Genomic DNA, 17249 nt, shown 5'->3' with positions numbered 1-17249 from the left:
AAGCCGCTCACAAGGCTTTGGTACAAAGTTCAAAGGCTGAGCCTTGACCGTTGCGACGCGCGGAGACGCTCGGGACCCAGACGCGGGAAACGCAAGGAGAAAAGGAGACTTCTAGTTAGGTCAAGGTCCAACAAAACAAACATCCACACCCAGGAATTGAACTAGCTCCAAGGCAGAGGCTGCGGACGCGGGAGCTTGTGGAAGTGACGTAAGAACCGGTGGCCGGAGGAGGCGGGGCCGCAGAGGGAGGGCACCCTATTGGGGCCCGGGAGAGGGCGGGGGTGTGGCAGCGTCGGCGGCGAGGCGCTGGCCTGGGTGCTCGGGAGGGCGGGGTCTGGGTGCGCGACTCGCGGGGACTGGCTTCCTTCAGCGGCTGGAGGCGGTCACTTGTGCTAGGCTGAGGTCCTGAGGCGAGCGAGGGGCCATGCGGACAGCGAGGGAGTCCAGATCGCGCAGCCCGGCACTCTTCCCTCGAGCGGCAGCGACTCGGTGGCTGCTGGAGTAACCGCAGCCTTTGTTCCGAGCGCCTGTCCCAGTCTCTCACGCCGTTGCGCGCCGGCCGGCCCGCCCTTGGTCCCCGAAGCCTCATTCGGCTCGTGCCGCGCGGATGCGGCTGCCGGGCCTGAGTGTGGGCTTTGAGCGGGAGGAGGAGGAGCGGCGGCGCCTGGGCGGCATGCGATGGGGAACTGCTGCTGGACGCAGTGCTTCGGGCTCCTCCGCAAGGAAGCGGGGCGGCTGCAACGTGTAGGAGGCGGTGGAGGGTAAGCCCGCTGGGGGAAGGGCCGAGCTCCCACTGGCTCCTCCCATTCTGCCCCTTGCGGGGAACCCCCTTCACTGTCTCCGTTTCCTCCCTCCCCCTATGTCTTCAAGTAGGCCGGGAGCCCCTCAGCTCGGCGTCGAGCGGGCTGTCGTAGTGGAGGCCCTGGTCGAGAGGTGTCCCCCAGGGAAAAAGCTAGAGAAGGGGGCGGGTGTCGCTCTTGCCGCCTCCAGCAAGACTCCCTCCGGGCGCGATGTCACGCGGGGAAGGAGTCGTGGTAGGCGTCTTCTCTGGGAAGCATGGGGTACTCTCTACGAATGGGCAGTAGAACGGGCTTCACAACAACCCGGACACACCCTACGTTGAGTTTGGGCTGATGCCAAGGGTAATAGCTGTGTATTTGATCCTCCCTTTGGCTGTGACAGAGCCGCTGAGAATCTGGCTCCAGAAAGTTGATATCTCAGAGGGATTGTTAGTAGAAGTCATTTGGATGCTGTATGTAGTAAAATAAGGTTCCAGACATTGAGTAACTCTTTGACATGTACAAAGACTTGCCGAATTGCTGGGTTCCCAATAGGCATTCGGATTCTTGGTACTGATAACAAGAGGAGCAGTGTGTGGCTTTTCCGTATTAATTCTTTCGGTTATTTCCAGAGGAATGCTAGACCCTAATTGCTACCTATAAACTCTGTAATACTGAGGAAATCACAGTCCTTCTGAACCTCACGTCTCTTGATTAAAACTGGCATATGCATAGGTTTTTCTATTCACACCATCCATAGAATACTAGAATTTCATTATTCCATTTTTGTGTTTTTATTTCTTACAGTGTTGGAAAAAAATTAGAACAAACTCCTTTGAAGTTGGCTTTGTTGTTGTTAAATGTTTCCCAGAAATTCAAACTTAGAATAGAAAATATGAACCAAGACGCTTTATGTAAGGAATAAGCCTTTTTGCACTTTATGGAACAGATTGCTAAATTTTCAGTCTCTGTCTCATTGAACCAACATTATTAGGTAATAGGGTGTTCTGAATACACGAACGGGAAGCCACATGATTTATAATTTGGATCTTTTGGCGATGAAGATCTTATTTATATATGATTCACTCATTGGTTCGTCAGGTGCATATTCTTTGTGTTCATTGCACCACATACAAAGTAGCCAAGGTTGTGCACTAAGTAGTCTGAATGGAAAGGTTAGGATTTAAAGATTTTGTGCCTAGTTTAGTATCTTGGTTTCCCTGACTTAAGGGCTATTACTGTCAAAGGGGAACATGACAGCTGTTTTTATCATGTCAGACCTAATCCTCTAATTTACTCCTAATTTTTGTGTGCAAGTGCACCAATATAGTTAAATATGCTTAACTAGGTTTGAGTAAGGACTGGAAGCCACAAAATCTCTGGCTTTGCTAATATTCTGTTTGTATTTGTGTTGTGGTGTGTTAAAGTCTAATTGTAGAAATAGGGTCTTATGATCTAATTGGGTAAGCAGAAATCATTTGTATTTGATTTTGGACACTGTGGTGTCTGGAGTTTTTGTTTTGATCTTTCATTATGATTTTACAAACTAATTATGTTTTCCTTAGAGTGTAGCATTAAAATTGTAGATTTTACTCCCCAAGCACCTAAGCTTGGCAGCATAGGGAAGGGGCTGGGGGAAATCAGTGAAATCAGTGTGTTAATTGTCGGTTGATATGCCATAAAAACATAATGGTTTGATCTGTTTTCCTCTGTTATGGGCAAAACTCCTTGAACAAGCAAGTCCTATTGAAGGAATGAACTTCTGTGGGTGTGGACACTGTCATCTAAAACCATATAATGGTGATATCAATACTTTTTCTATCAATCCATAAACGTAGATTTGGACAAGACAGTACCCTTATTTGAGTATACTGATAACTTATTGTTTTACATTAATTTTCACATTGTTTTAGAAGCTTCTAGTAAGCATGCAGAGACAAGTGGATGTAGCTAATTGTTATTTACAGAATAAAGTTGCACTTTGCCTCTCGTTTTAGTTGCTTTTTTTTAATCCCCTGGTAATTCTGATTTTCTTTTTGGTATAGGTTTAGATAATTAACTAATAGTTCATCTGAAGATGAAAAATTTAGGGAGTGATCGCAAAAACTTGATTTAATTTATATTTGTCACTGTAGTTGTCATAGGTAGGAAAAAACTGGGCTTTCTTAGACTATTTTAAGCTGGACATCACAAGGATGCTTTATGACCTAGGGCCTTAGCCTCATAGATTCCCCAAGGGTATCTCAAAGTCAGATCATTCAGTATTCATTACCCAGTTTCAAAACCAGAATACCACTGATTTTGTTTATAAAATATTAGGGAATTCTAGTATTTTATATTCTAAGATATCTGTCAACTAGTCAAAATATTAATATCAGCGTTAAGATATGTCATAAATATTGCTACTAATAAAATTATTTGGTGATTAAAGCAGAGGGAGTAAAATATCTTTAAGGAATAAAATTTAGACATCTTAATGAGTCACCCTTTTTCACTGTAGGAAGTTTTGCCCACCAACACATTCCAGAGGGCTCCACCTGCTGGTCAATTCTTGGGCAGTACTGGAAATCTTTTTTGTATGTACTTTTAGTGTTAGTTTCTTTCTCAAACTGAAGATCCAGTTATGTTTTGTTGTGTTATATCTTAATTACCATTTTTATCTTGCCATATATTTCCGCACAGTGGTTCCAGTTAAGATGTACAATAGGTTTTTTTTAAACTATTTTTTAAAGTGTATTTATTTATTTTGAGAGAGAGTGAGAGAGAGTGCATGCACAAGCAGGGGAGGGGCAGAGAAGCAGAGAGAGAGAATCCCAGGCAGGCTCTGCACTCTCACCATAGAGTCTGATGCAGGGCTCAGACTCATGAATCAAACCGTGAGATTATGACCTGAGCTGAAATCAACAGTTAGACGTTTAACCCACTGAGCCACCCATGTGCTCCAAAATGTGCTGTGGTTTTATATAAAGGTATGATCATGTTTTGTATCCTTTATATTTAATATTTGTTGGCCTTTTGGCTTCAGCCACAAAGTTGCCTCAATTCAGGCAATAGTTTACAATGATCAGCTGTTTTCTTTCCTGGTAAAAAATATTTTAATAATAGCTGCCAACATCTGATTACTTCCTATGTGTGCAGGTTCTGTTCTAATAACTTTACATTATCTCATTTATTCCTTACCACATTCTTGTGACAAAGGTAAGTACTATTACATACATTACAGATTGAGAACTGAAGTGTGGCAAGTTTATCTTACTCAAGATAGCTAAACTGGGATTGAGCCCAGGTCCCTATGAATTCAGAGCCTTTACTCTTAATCACTAATAGCTCATGGCTTTTTATTTTGTAGGTAATGTATGCATATATCTTAACAACTTGACTCTTTATTCTGTATGATAAACTGTTCTTGAAACTATGCACTTGACCTCTGCAACATCACTTTTATTTTCCTGCTTCTCTGCTGGCTGTTCTTACTCTGCCTATTAAGTATGGGATTTTTCTCCTTGTTTTCTGTGCTTTATTTAGTTCTCTTTACACATAAACCCACCCCTGAAGAAATTTCATCCATTCCTATGATTTCCCAACCACCAACACTTCCAAATCTCATGTCTTCTGAACAGACCTCTTTTCAAGGGTTCAGCACTGTATTTTCAGTTGCTAAGTGAACAGATACACTTGGATATGTGAAGTCTCCTCAAATCAGCCTATCTAAAATATCTAATATTGCAGGAAATATCTAAAATAGTATAATTTCTTTCCCCCAAGGTTTCTTCTTTCACTGCTTTATGAATTAATTCCTTTAACAGCTGCATTCACAGTTTTCCAAGCCACAGACTAAACTTCACAGTCTTCTACCTCTGTCTCATCAGCTAAGTCAGTCTCTTCTTTATACATATTGAATCCATTTCCTTTGTTGGTACTTTGCCTTAAACTTTGTCTTTTTTATCGCCAGGTCACTGGCTTCTTGATGGTTCTCCCTGTTGTATGTTGTATACATACATACTGTCATACTTCAGTCCATCTTCCCTTTTTGTCATTGGAGTTAGGCTTTCTAAAACTCATACTGGATCATACTAGGCCCTTACTTAACCACTTCCTGTGTGTCCTATTTCCTACAGCTAAATTGCTCAGCCTTTTTCCCCTTCTCTGAGAGATGATGAGATGCATGGCAACAGCTCAAATGTGCAACATAACGTCTGCTCAAGATTATATGTAGTCTCTGCATTTGCGTAAAGAGTGTAATCTCAGTATTCTCTCACTCAGAAGATAATATCAGAATAGAAATCAGTGAGAATAATATAAAAAGGAAAACAATAAATTAATTTCAAAAAACAACTCATTCATAAGCCTTAATATCTTAACTTTTTTTGAAAAATGATAACCTTCCATTGAGAGTAGTATCAAATTTAAACTCCCAACAAGATAATTTTAATCTATTTTACCAGCCTAATTGTGTTTTCCAGTTATATTTTTCTTAAAATATGCATTAAAATTGTAGATTTTACTTCCTGCATGCATGACCTTGGCAGCATAGGCAGGGAAAACCAATGAAAGTATTCTCTGCCATTCTTTCACTTGCCACATCCCCAAATTCCTAGATACTAGATGGACTATATGCATTCCTGTTTTAAATTACAGTGTTCTCTCATCCTTGCCTTTGTGTGTGTTATTTCTTCTTTTCCTGTTCTTGGTGAGCTTTTACTTATTCTTAAGTATTACTGTCTTTTATTTTTTTTATTTTTTTTTTAACGTTTATTTATTTTTGAGACAGAGAGAGAGAGACAGAGCATGAACGGGGGAGGGGCAGAGAGAGAGGGAGACACAGAATCGGAAGCAGGCTCCAGGCTCCGGGCTCCGGGCTATCAGCCCAGAGCCCGACATGGGGCTCGAACTCGCGGACCGCGAGATCATGACTGAGTCAAAGTCCGACGTTTAACCGACTGAGCCACCCAGGTGCCCCAAGTATTGCTGTCTTTATGAAACCTGCCCAGCCCCCTGAGACAATGTTACCTCCCTGAGGAAATAATATTTTCTCTAGGCTTCAATCTGCTTTATAAGGTGAGCTTTTTCTGTAAAGGTCCAGATAATAATATTTTAGGCTTTGCAGGCCATAGGTGCAGCTTTTTTGCCACTACTCAGCATTGCGGTTTTAGCACAAAAACATAGATAATATGTAAACAAATTGCATGTGACTGTATTCTAATAAAACTTCATTTTTCAGAAACAGCACTGGGCCAGATTTGGCCCATTGACCATAGTTGTCTGACTTCTAGCATAAAAGGTGATATGGGTTGAGAGCTCCTCAAGGTCAAGGATATGCTTTATCTCTGTCTACTCTCAGTGTCTCATGTTTGTTGAATAAATAACCAGGGAGTATTACTTATGTACTTGTAAGATATAGAAAACAATGTTTTCTCTTATCCTTTTTCTTTTAGGTAACTGTCTAACTTTGGCAAAAATGTCACTCGTTCACAGAGTTGAACACATATCCTACCAGTTTTACATTGATTAATTAAAAAAGAAAAAGACCATAGAGAATACTAATGAGAATATTTCATCATAATACATGTTGCTAAAATAGTAATCAATAGTGTCATTGAGAGATTCCGTTTGGTTTTCTGCATGTTTGTCAGAAAAATATACAAGTATAGGACATTTCTTTTGAAATTTCAGGAGTTAGGAAGGAGAACAGTAGTAGACTTAAATGGATATGAATTTCCTGAATATTCTGTATTTTACCTTAAAGACTCCCCAGGGCTCTGAACCTTACTCTATTCTTTTTTAATATATTTTCCGTCTTTAATGTACTTTTCCTTGGTGATGGCATGAAGACACATGGCTTTACCTATTACCTGCATACTAATGAGCCCAGTCATCTCAGTATTAGCTCTGAAATACGTAATTACCCACTGAGTATTTCCACTTGGATATGAAACATAACTTCAAATTCAGTTTGTAAAGCTGAGCTCATCTTTCTTCCCTTCTCACAGCCCTTTCCTCAATTTTCTATTTTTTATTTTTTAAAGCCCCAATCATTTCTTTTACCTTGTGCCCTACCTCGTGAGTGGTAAACACTGTATCGTCACTTAAAGCCATGAATCTAAGAATCATATTCAACTCCTCCCTTTCAATCACCCTACAAATATGGGTTGTCATGTTCTGTAGATGATACCTTCTGAATTGCCCTTACATCTTTCCAACTAATACAGCCTCCCTGCCTTAGAACAGACCATTCTATCTTCTGGATATTTGTACCTCTACCCTCTCGCTGATACCTTTTTGAGCCTATGTCTCATTAATCTGAAAAACAAAGAGAAAGAAACACTAAACCTTACTTAGACTCCTACATCTCCGGCTAGCTACTACCCTATTTCCTGTTCTTTCCCTTTAACAACCTAAAGAATTATCCAGTCTTGGTATCTCAATTTCCTCACTTCTCACTCAGTCTTCAAGGCAAGCTAAATGTTCACTTTCCCTGCCACTGCTGTGTTTGTTGCCTCTTTCTGCCCCATAACATGAAAACAGCCATCATAATCCAGTGGGTATTAGTAATCTTTGCTGTACTTCACCTTTTAGCTGCATTTGATGCTGTTTGCTCCTCCTTTAACTCCTGTAATTTCATACCATATTTTCTATCTACCTCCCTGGGTAGTGGATTTAAATTGATCTATCTTCCCTATATCCTATGAATGTTCATTTTCTTGTTTATTCCTATGTTTATGTATTTTGAGAGAGAGAGAGAGTACTAGTGGGGGACAAGGGCAGAGAGAGAGAGAGAGAGAGAGAGAGAGAGAGAGAGAGAGAGAGAGAATCTTAAGCAGGATCCATACTCAGTGTGGAGCCCAGTGTGGGGCTCAATGCCACGACTGTGAGATTGTGACCTGAGCCGAAATCAAAAGTTGGACACTTAACTGAGCCACCCAGGTGCCCCTGAATGTTCATTTTCTTCACCTTTGTCATTAAATGTTGGAGTCCTTAAAAATTAAATTAGATTCTTCTGTACCTTCCTTAAAGTCACTAACCTAGGAGCATCTATGACACTATTCCCCCATCATCTCACATTTCTTAGTCCGTCCCCCAAACCAGATTTTTTTGTACCTCCTAGTTTTTCAACGCACCTATTTCTTTCACCACTGCCACCTTAGTCCAAGCTTTCATCATTTCTTGCCTAGATTTTCAGTACCATGTGGTAAAACAACACTCTTCCTAATTCATCATTTTCTGACACTTCTTTATTCCTTCATAGCACTTACCACTTCATGACTTTGTAAACTCTGTCTGTCTAGTATCCGTTCCCCTTTAACAGAGTATAAATTTCATGAACTCAGGGACTTTGATTTGTTTATTCCTATACATCCAGTATACAAACAGTGCTTGCCACATATTAGGCACCCAGTATATATTTGTTAACTGAGTGGGTAGACTGCCAGCAGGTCTACCCACATCTATTCCTGATCCTTTTCAGTAGCTCCTATATTTTGGAGTCAAAGTAACGATAAACGCAAATCTGTGAATAAACACCGCTTAAAATTCTTCAGTGGCTTATCATACTTTTAGGATAAACATTGAAATCTTTAATGTAGATTTCAAGGCTTTGCATTATTACTTCAAGGCTTTTGGGGGGAGGTGGTACTCATCTGTGTCGTACACTTCGTTGCATCCATTTCTTCCCTTTTTACTTAGGTAGCTCCTACTCAGTCATCTTTTAGACGCCAGCTCGAGGATTCTCCCCACAGAAGTCTTCCCAAACCACTTCCTACCCTCAGTGGATAAGTCTTCACACCATCATGGAATCATCATCCTTTTCTTCTGAGCACTTCTTCAGGTTTTTACTATACCTGAAATAGTGTGATTATTTGGTTAATACCTGTTTTCTGCTTTCAGTGTAAAGGAAGGAGTCCATGTCTGTTTTTGCTCACCATTGACAGTTTAGCTCCAAGTTCTATGCCTTGGATAGAAGGTATACAGGCATTAAATACCTGTTGACAGAATTAATGAGTATGTTTCTTAAATATATCTTGCTCTTTCATTCCCCCTTGCCTTTGGTAACTGCTACTCTCTGAAACGCTCTTTTTCACTACTTGGGGCCTGGCTGATCCCTCCTCCAGCTGATTTTTGATGCCCCTCATCTGAACATATCCCTCTCAAAGCATGGCAGTTGTTAATTTACCTGTGCATCTACCCTGTTAGACCCTAAGCCTCTTGGGTACATGGGTAAGTTTTTATTCACTTTTGTGTTTTAACTACAAAGCTATGTCTATCATTCAGTAACCCAGGGAGGTTCAATTATAATTAGAAAATTCAATATCATAGATACATAAGTAGCAACAGTTACTGAAGAAGAAGGTGGTCAGCAATTTCACATGCTGTATACAGATTGCAGAGGATGAATGAGAAAGAACCAAAAGACCAATAATGCTCCTTCTAGTTATTAGTTTCCTCAGGCCCCTCTTAAAGGGCAGTGACCCTCATATAATGCATCTTTTTTTACCACAATGCTATGAAGCTAGAAATCAACCACAGAAAAAAATCTGGAAAGACCACAAATGCATACAGGTGAAATAACATGCTACTAAACAGTGAATGAGTGAAGCAAGAAATCAAAGAAATAAAAAGTTACCTGGAAACAAATGAAAATGAAAACACAACAGTCCAAAATCTCTGGGATGCACCAAAGCGGTTTATTTCATTTTATTTTATTTTTATTTTTATTTTTATTTATTTTTATTTTTAAGAGAAAGCTTGTGCAGGGGAGAGAGAGAATCCCAAGCAAGCTCCACACTCAATGTGGAACCAACGTGGGTCTTGATCCCACAATCCTGGGATCATGACCTGAGCCAAAATCCAGAGTTGGACGATCAATTCACTGAGCCACCCAGGCACCCCAACAAAAGTGGTTCTAAGAAGGAAAGTTATAGCAATAGAGGCTCCCCTCAAGAAGCAAGAAAAATCTCAACCTTACACTTAAAGGAATTAGAAAAGAACAATACACAATACACAAAGCCAGCACAAGGAGAGAAATAAAGATTCGAGAGGAAATAAATGATATGGACACTAAACAAAACAATAGAACAGATCAGTGAAACCAGGAGCTGTTTGAAAAGAATCAACAAAATTGATAGACCTCTAGCAAGACTCATGAAGAAAAAAAGAGAAAGGACTCAAAATCACAAATGAGAGAGGATATAACACCTAACAAACACCACAGAAATACTATTGTAAGAGACTATTGTGAACAATTATATGCCAACAAATTGGACAATTAGAAGAAATAGATAAATTTCTAGAAACCTATAACCTATCAAAACTGAAGCAGGAAGAAATAGAAAATTTGAACAGACTGATTACCAGTAAAGAAATTAATCAGTGATTAAAAACAAAAAACCTCCCAACAAACAAAAGCCCAGGACGAGATGGCTTCACACAGGAATTCTACCTTTTTTTTTAATGTTTATTTTTGATAGAGAGAGAGGCAGAGAATCCCAAGCAGTTTTCACACTCTCAGTGCAGAGCCCAACTCAGGGCTGGATCTCACAAACCTGAACCAAAATCAAGAGTCAAATGCTTAACCCACTGAGCCACCCAGGCACCCCCTACCAAACATTTAAAGAAGAGTTAATCCCTGTTCTCCCAACTAGTTCACAATATAGAAGAGGAAGGAAAACTTCCAGATTCATTCTATGAGGACAGCATTAACCTGATAGTAAAACCAGATAAAGACACCACTAAAAAAAAGAGAACTACGGGCCAATTTCCTTGATGAACATAGACACAAAGCCCTTTAAAAAATGCTAGAAAACTGAATTCAACAATAAATTTTAAAAAATTATTCACCATGATTAAGTGGGATTTATTCATGGGTTACAAGGGTGGTTCAGCATTCACAAATCAATGTGATATAGCACATCAATAAGAGAAAGGATAAAAACTGTATGGTCTTTTCAATAGAAGCAGAAATGCATTTGACAAAGTACAACATATCATGATAAAAACCCTTATCAAAGTAGATTTAGAAGGAATATACCTCATAAAGGCCTTATATGAAAAACCCACAGCGAACATCATACTCAATGGGGAAAAACTGAGAGCTTTTCCCCCTAATACCGAGAACAAAACAAGGATGTCCGCTCTCACCATTTTTGTTCAACATAGTACTGGAAGTCCTAGCCACAGCAATCAGAAAACAAAAAGAAATAAAAGGCATCCAAATTAGTAAGGAAAAAGTAAAACTTTCACTATTTGCAGATGACATGACACTGTATATAGAAAACTCTAAAAGACTCCACCAAAAAAAAAAAAATACTAGGACTAATAAATGAATTCAGTAAAGTGTTAGGATATGAAATCAATATACAGAAATTGATTGCATTTCTATATACTAATGAAGCAGTAGAAAGAGAAATTAAAGAAACAATCCCATTCACAATTGCACCAAAAATAATAAAATACCTAGGAATAAACTTAACCAAAGAGGTGAAAGACCTACACTCTGAAAACTACAAAACATTTATGAAAGAATTCAAGAAGACTTTAAAAAATGGAAAGACATTTCATGTTTATGGATTAGAAGAACAAATATTGTTAACAAATATTGTTGAAATGTCTATTGTTAAAATGTCAGAAGCAATGTGCACATTTAATGCAATTCCTATCAAAATACCAACAGCATTTTTCATAGAACTAGAACAAACCATCCTAAAATTTGTATGGAACCACAAAAGACCCCAAATAGCCAAAACAATCTTGAAAAAGAAAAGCAAAACTGTATCACAATTCCAGGCTTCAGGTTACAAAGCTGTAGTAATCAAAACAGTATGGTACTAACACAAAAATAGACACATAGATCACTGAAACAAAATAGAAAACCCAGATATGAACCCACAAGTATATGGTTAATTAATCTTCAACAAAGCAGGAAAGAATATCTGAAGGGAAAAAGACAATCTCTTCAACAAATGGTGTTGGAAAAACTGGACCACTTTCTTGCACCATACACAAAAGATAAATTCAAAATGGATTAAAGACCTAAATGTGAAACCTGAAGTCAAAAATCCTAGTAGAGATCACAGGCAGTAATTTCTCCGGCATCTGCCATTGCAACTTCTTTCTAGGTATGTCTCCGAAAGCAAGGAAAATAAAAACAAAAATAAACCATTGGGACTACATAAAAATAAAAGGCTTCTGCACAACAAAGGAAACAATCATCAAAACTAAATGGCAACCTACAAAATGGGAGAAGATATTTACAACTGATATATCCAAAAAAAGGGCTATATCCAAAATATATGAGGAACTTATAAGACTCAACACCGAAAAATATAATCCAGTTAAAAATGGGCAGAAGACATGAACAGGCATTTTGCCAAAGAAAACATCCAGATGGCCAACAGACAACATGAAATGATACTCATCATCACTCATCATGAGGGAAATGCAAATCAAAACTACAATGAGATATCACCTCACACCTGTTAGAATGGCTAAAATCAACAACACAAGAAACAACAGGTGTTGGTGAGAATATAGAGAAAAGGAACACTTGTGCACTGCTGGTGGGAATGCAAACTGGTGCAGCCACTATGGAAAGCAGTTTGGAGGTTCCTCAAAAAGTTAAAAAATAGAACTGCCCTACAATCCAGTAATCACACTACTAGGTATCTACTCAAAAAATACAAAAACACTAATTCAAAGGGATACATGCATCCCTATTTTCATTTACAGTAACCAAATCGTGGAAGCAACCCACTGTCCATTGATAGATGAATGGGTAAAGAAGATGTGGTGTATATACACAATGCAATATTATTCAACTATATGAAGGAATGAAATATTTCTATTTGCAAAAACATGTATGGAGTTAGAGAGTATAATGTGAAGTGCAACAAGTCAGTCAGAAAGACAAATAGGATTTCACTCATATGTGGAATTTAGGAAACAAATGAGCACAGGAAAAAAAAAGAAAAGATAAAGCAAGAAGCGTCTAGACTCCACTACAGAGAACGAGCTTGTGGTTACAAGAGGGGAGGTGGATGAGGGGGATGGGTGAAATAGGTGATGGGGATTCAGGAGTGTACTTGTCCTGATGAGCACTAGGTGATGTATGGAACTGTTGAATCATTATATGGTACACCCGAAACTAATATAACACTGTATGTTAACTATATTGGAATGAAAAAATTTTTAAGGCAATGACTCTTTTTAATCCATGTTTAGCAGAAAGAGTTGTCTTTCTCTTTGAGAAATACATTTTCTACACATTCATTTTTCCTAAATTTGCCTTCATTCAGGAGGGGCTTATTAAACAATAAGTGTTATTATTATTTATTATTATCATCTATGTCGATGCTATCCCAACCTGGAAAATCTACTGATGGATCATGCTTTGAGATTTGAATTATTAAACTTCCATTGAAATACTTGATAATAATTGAAAAATGATGTGTCTATCATCTTGATTGTAACAGCTTTTGTGGGGCATCTGATTTGTAACCTTTCCAGTCTTTTGTTCATTAAAAAAAAGTCTTGGGAAGCTTTTAATTTTTAATAGACTTTGTAACAATTTACCATGGTTCTTCATTATTTATAATGTCAAACAGAAGATCTAGGGAAAGACTTTCCTATTTTATTTTAACAGATGTTAGATATCAGGATATGAAGAAAAGGAACAGTACAAATGTAGGATTTATGAAAAATTTTTAGTTATCTTTTAGTTAAGTCACTTTGGTGAAAAGGGTATCTGCTATGCAAAATAACATGCAGAAGCATAAAAAACTGCATTTTCAGCCTATTCTTGATGAGACCGATTTTATCCTTAATAATAAATTATCTTGATATCTGCCTTGATAAAATTGATAAATATGCAAGAATATATATATGCAAGAATTTTCACTTGTGTAACATTACTTTTAAACTCTTCCAAAAATTTTTACTACACCTTCATTTAGAGTACGATAGCCTATTTTTTCTACTTCTTTAATATCATTTATATGTTTGAGTCCACTTTCACATCTTCAGCAGTAGTAGAATGGACATACAGAAACTTTACTTTGTTTAGAAACATAGGGACATAAGGCTTATGTATAAATGAATGTCCTTGGATGACTTTGGGGAGCTCTAGACTGTTAACAAAGGGAAAATAGACTTCTATTTTCTTTAACTCATTGTTTTTGGAGACTCTTTGTTTCAGCAGCTCAGCTTTCACCATAATACACTTGAATATATATGCTCTTGAATAGAATAGTGGAATTGTTGTCTACATTATTTCTAATCTCCCCTTTCCCTCCAGGGCATATGGCTGAATTCATGAAAGTTAAGTGCACACATGATATGACTTTAACCATTTTCTTTACAGCTCAGCTTTGTATTATGTGATACTGGTGTATTCCTATAGGTTTCTTTAAGCTTCTCACATCACTTAGTTTTTTATCCTTGTCACCTCTGGCATTTAAGTCTTAGGACTTGGATTGGCCACATTTATTTTTCTCCCCTTGTACACTTCATTCTTGTCTCCTGTTTCTTTGCTATTACAACCCCATTGGGATTCTCTGACTCTCCTCCCCATCATCTCATTTTCCAGTTTTATTTTCTAAATACCTCTTTAACCTATCCATTTCACTCACTGACTCCACTTTAGTACAATCTGTCATCATTTCTTACCTAGATCCAACTTTAATTGCAAACATTATTCATGCATGCACTTATTCTCTATGCATTTATCTCCACTCATTTCTCTAGTAATCACATGGTTCCTGGAACTTGCAGGAGCACCTTCTTATATGGGTCTAAGTTTACTCCTCCCACTTGAAAGAAAGAGTGATGTTTTTATTCCCCTGTTGTCACTCTGAATACAGTAAACATTGATTGATTAATTCTTTGCTTTAGGGTATTGATTCTTACCTGGAATATTTATTCAAAATATCCATTTTCGTACATGTGGCTCTGGTTCATTCATTCAGGCTCCTGTGTAGTGGTGTGTCATTGTATCAGTAGGCTATAATTAATTTATCCATTCTCCTGTTGGTGAGCATTTAGATTATTTTGAGGTTTATTTGGTATTACAAACCACTTCAGTTAACATTCTTACAAATGACTCTTTGTACATATGTATAAGAGATTCTTTAGGTACATATACCTAGGAATGGAAGGGTGATAGCTCATGCACATCTTCAGATTTATTACAGAATGTCAGACTTTTCAAAGTAATTTTACCAGGTTATACTTGTACCAACAGTAGATTTTCATTGTTCCACTTCCTAACATTTGGTATTGTCAGATATTTTTCCCAATGTATTAATGTGAAATGCTGTCTAATATTTATACTAAGACTTTATTGTATTCCTGTATTCCAGAAACAAACAGATAATGCATGTTTTAAAAATTACTTTCTGGAGCACCTGGATGACTCAGTTGGTTAAGTGTCTGACTCTTGGTTTCAGCTTAGGCCATGATCCCATGGTTCATGAGATCAAGCCTCATGTCAGGCTCTTTGCTGACAGTGCAGAGTCCGCTTGGGATTCTCTCTCTCCCTCTCTTTCTGCCCCTCCCCGACTCATCCTCTCCCTCTCTCTCTCTCTCTCTCTCTCTCTCTCTCTCTGTCTCAAAATAAACAAATATACATTTTTTAAAAATTACTTTCCATGTTAGCAATGAAAAGTATAAGAAATTAGAAATAAATCAATAATAGATGTGTAAGAACAAAACATTTAAAAACAAAAGTCTGAAATAAATGAAGGATAGTGCCATGTTTATGGATAGAAAGATATAAATTGAATGCAGTTCCACCAGTTGCACTGAACTTCACAAGCTGATTCCAATAATTTTTATGAAAGCACAAGAAACCAAATCTGGCCTACAAATTTTGAGGAAGCTGACTTGCCTTATGTTCTAATAATCAAAACCCTGCTATACTGGTATAAGGCTAGACAAATATCTAGATGAGTAGAACAGAATATAATATCCAGCTCTGTAAATCAAAGACAGAGCTCAGTAATCTCCACTTTTTTTTTTTAATTTTTTTAACGTTTATTTATTTTTTTGAGACAGAGAGAGACAGAGCATGAACAGGGGAGGGTCAGAGAGAGAGGGAGACACAGAATCTGAAACAGGCTCCAGGCTCTGAGCTGTCAGCACAGAGCCTGACGCGGGGCACGAACTCACGGACCATGAGGTCATGACCTGAGCCGATATCGGATGCTCAACCGACTGAGCTACCCAGGTGCCCCAATAATCTCCACTTTTTAACAAGGTGATTGTTACATGCCAAAGTAGAGAATGACAGATTTACTAAAACAGAGCTGTTAGCATTAAATATGTATTATTAGACATGTTTTTATGTATTGCGTCTAGATCATAGACACATACTTTTTTCTCTTTCTTATTTCAGCTATCAGAGGTGTACATCAGTTTCCTGTCAGTAATAATAACTTATTAATTGATTGTTGCCCTAGGGTGGGGAATGGATGCCTTCCTAGATTTACTGTTGCCATTTTTGCATGTTGGTTTCTCTGATAACCTCCAATGTTCACTACTTTGAGAATCTCTGGTCTTACGAGCTTGGGAGTTTTCTCTTAGAGTTTTGTTATCATTATCAATGAAATGAATTTGAGATTCAAAACTTTAGTCAAACGTTACAAATATGAAAGCAGAGAATATGGTTTTTAGCTGCCTGTTTTTATTTTTAAGCAGTTATGTTTGCATAATGAAAAATCTTAAATTATTCTGATTTACTTAAAAAAATTTTAGTGAAATTTAGGGAACTTTGTACATGACCCACTTATATACTAACAATAGGTCTATAAAAGTAGGATGGCTCTTCTTTATTTTTAGATTCTTAAGAAGTTAATGAAAGTGACCACATTTTCTTTTCATTTTAAATGTCGGATTTAAATGTCTTTTAATTTTAAATAACCCCTAATATTTAGTGAACTTTTTATGAATAATAAAACAAATGCTTTATGAATAATACAAACATTTGTTTCTTCTAAAAGTGTACTAAAAGCCTATATGGCAAAGCAGCATTACATATAAAATCAGCATACTTGTAGATTCTAAGCCATACACAGAGTATTGGAATATGCACATCAGTGTTTTCAACTGCAGGACTGTAATCAGTTTAACTTGGAAGGAAGAGGAATTGAGGAAGATCTAAAAGATATTTATCTATGTTTGATCATGAATATATGTTGAAAGAGCTTAGTTATTGGAGTTAGATCATTTTATTTTGTTGTTGTTGTTTGGTATTCAGTCTTCAAAATCCAGTGTCTATTTGAAATATTCAGACTGAGTTCTCACTTCAGACTAGCCACATGTTAAGTGCTTGATAGCCACACGTAGGCTAGTGGCTATCGTGTTGAACAGTGCCTGTCTCTAAGATTACAGTACTTCATAGGATTATTGTGGAAAGGAAATGTATATAAAAATACATATAAAAACTAAGTTCATAAAAAAACAACAACAGAGTCCATACATGCA

The 17249-nt window shown here is 37.8% G+C and overlaps 1 protein-coding gene across 1 annotated transcript in view; it reads left to right on the top strand.

The window, feature by feature from the left end:
• Positions 1–313: 313 nt before the first annotated feature.
• LOC125917155 (AP-1 complex-associated regulatory protein) overlaps positions 314–17249 on the top strand; it is a 39412-nt gene continuing 22476 nt past the window's right edge. Inside the window, exon 1 of the mRNA XM_049623423.1 lies at positions 314–761. Within this exon, the coding sequence (XP_049479380.1) occupies positions 679–761 (83 nt within the window). The 5' untranslated portion in view covers positions 314–678. The remainder of the gene's footprint in view (positions 762–17249) is intronic.

Source organism: Panthera uncia, unplaced genomic scaffold (assembly GCF_023721935.1).
Source record: "Panthera uncia isolate 11264 unplaced genomic scaffold, Puncia_PCG_1.0 HiC_scaffold_1541, whole genome shotgun sequence".
Lineage (NCBI taxonomy): Eukaryota > Metazoa > Chordata > Mammalia > Carnivora > Felidae > Panthera > Panthera uncia.
This window is presented reverse-complemented; position numbering and strand designations above follow the sequence as displayed.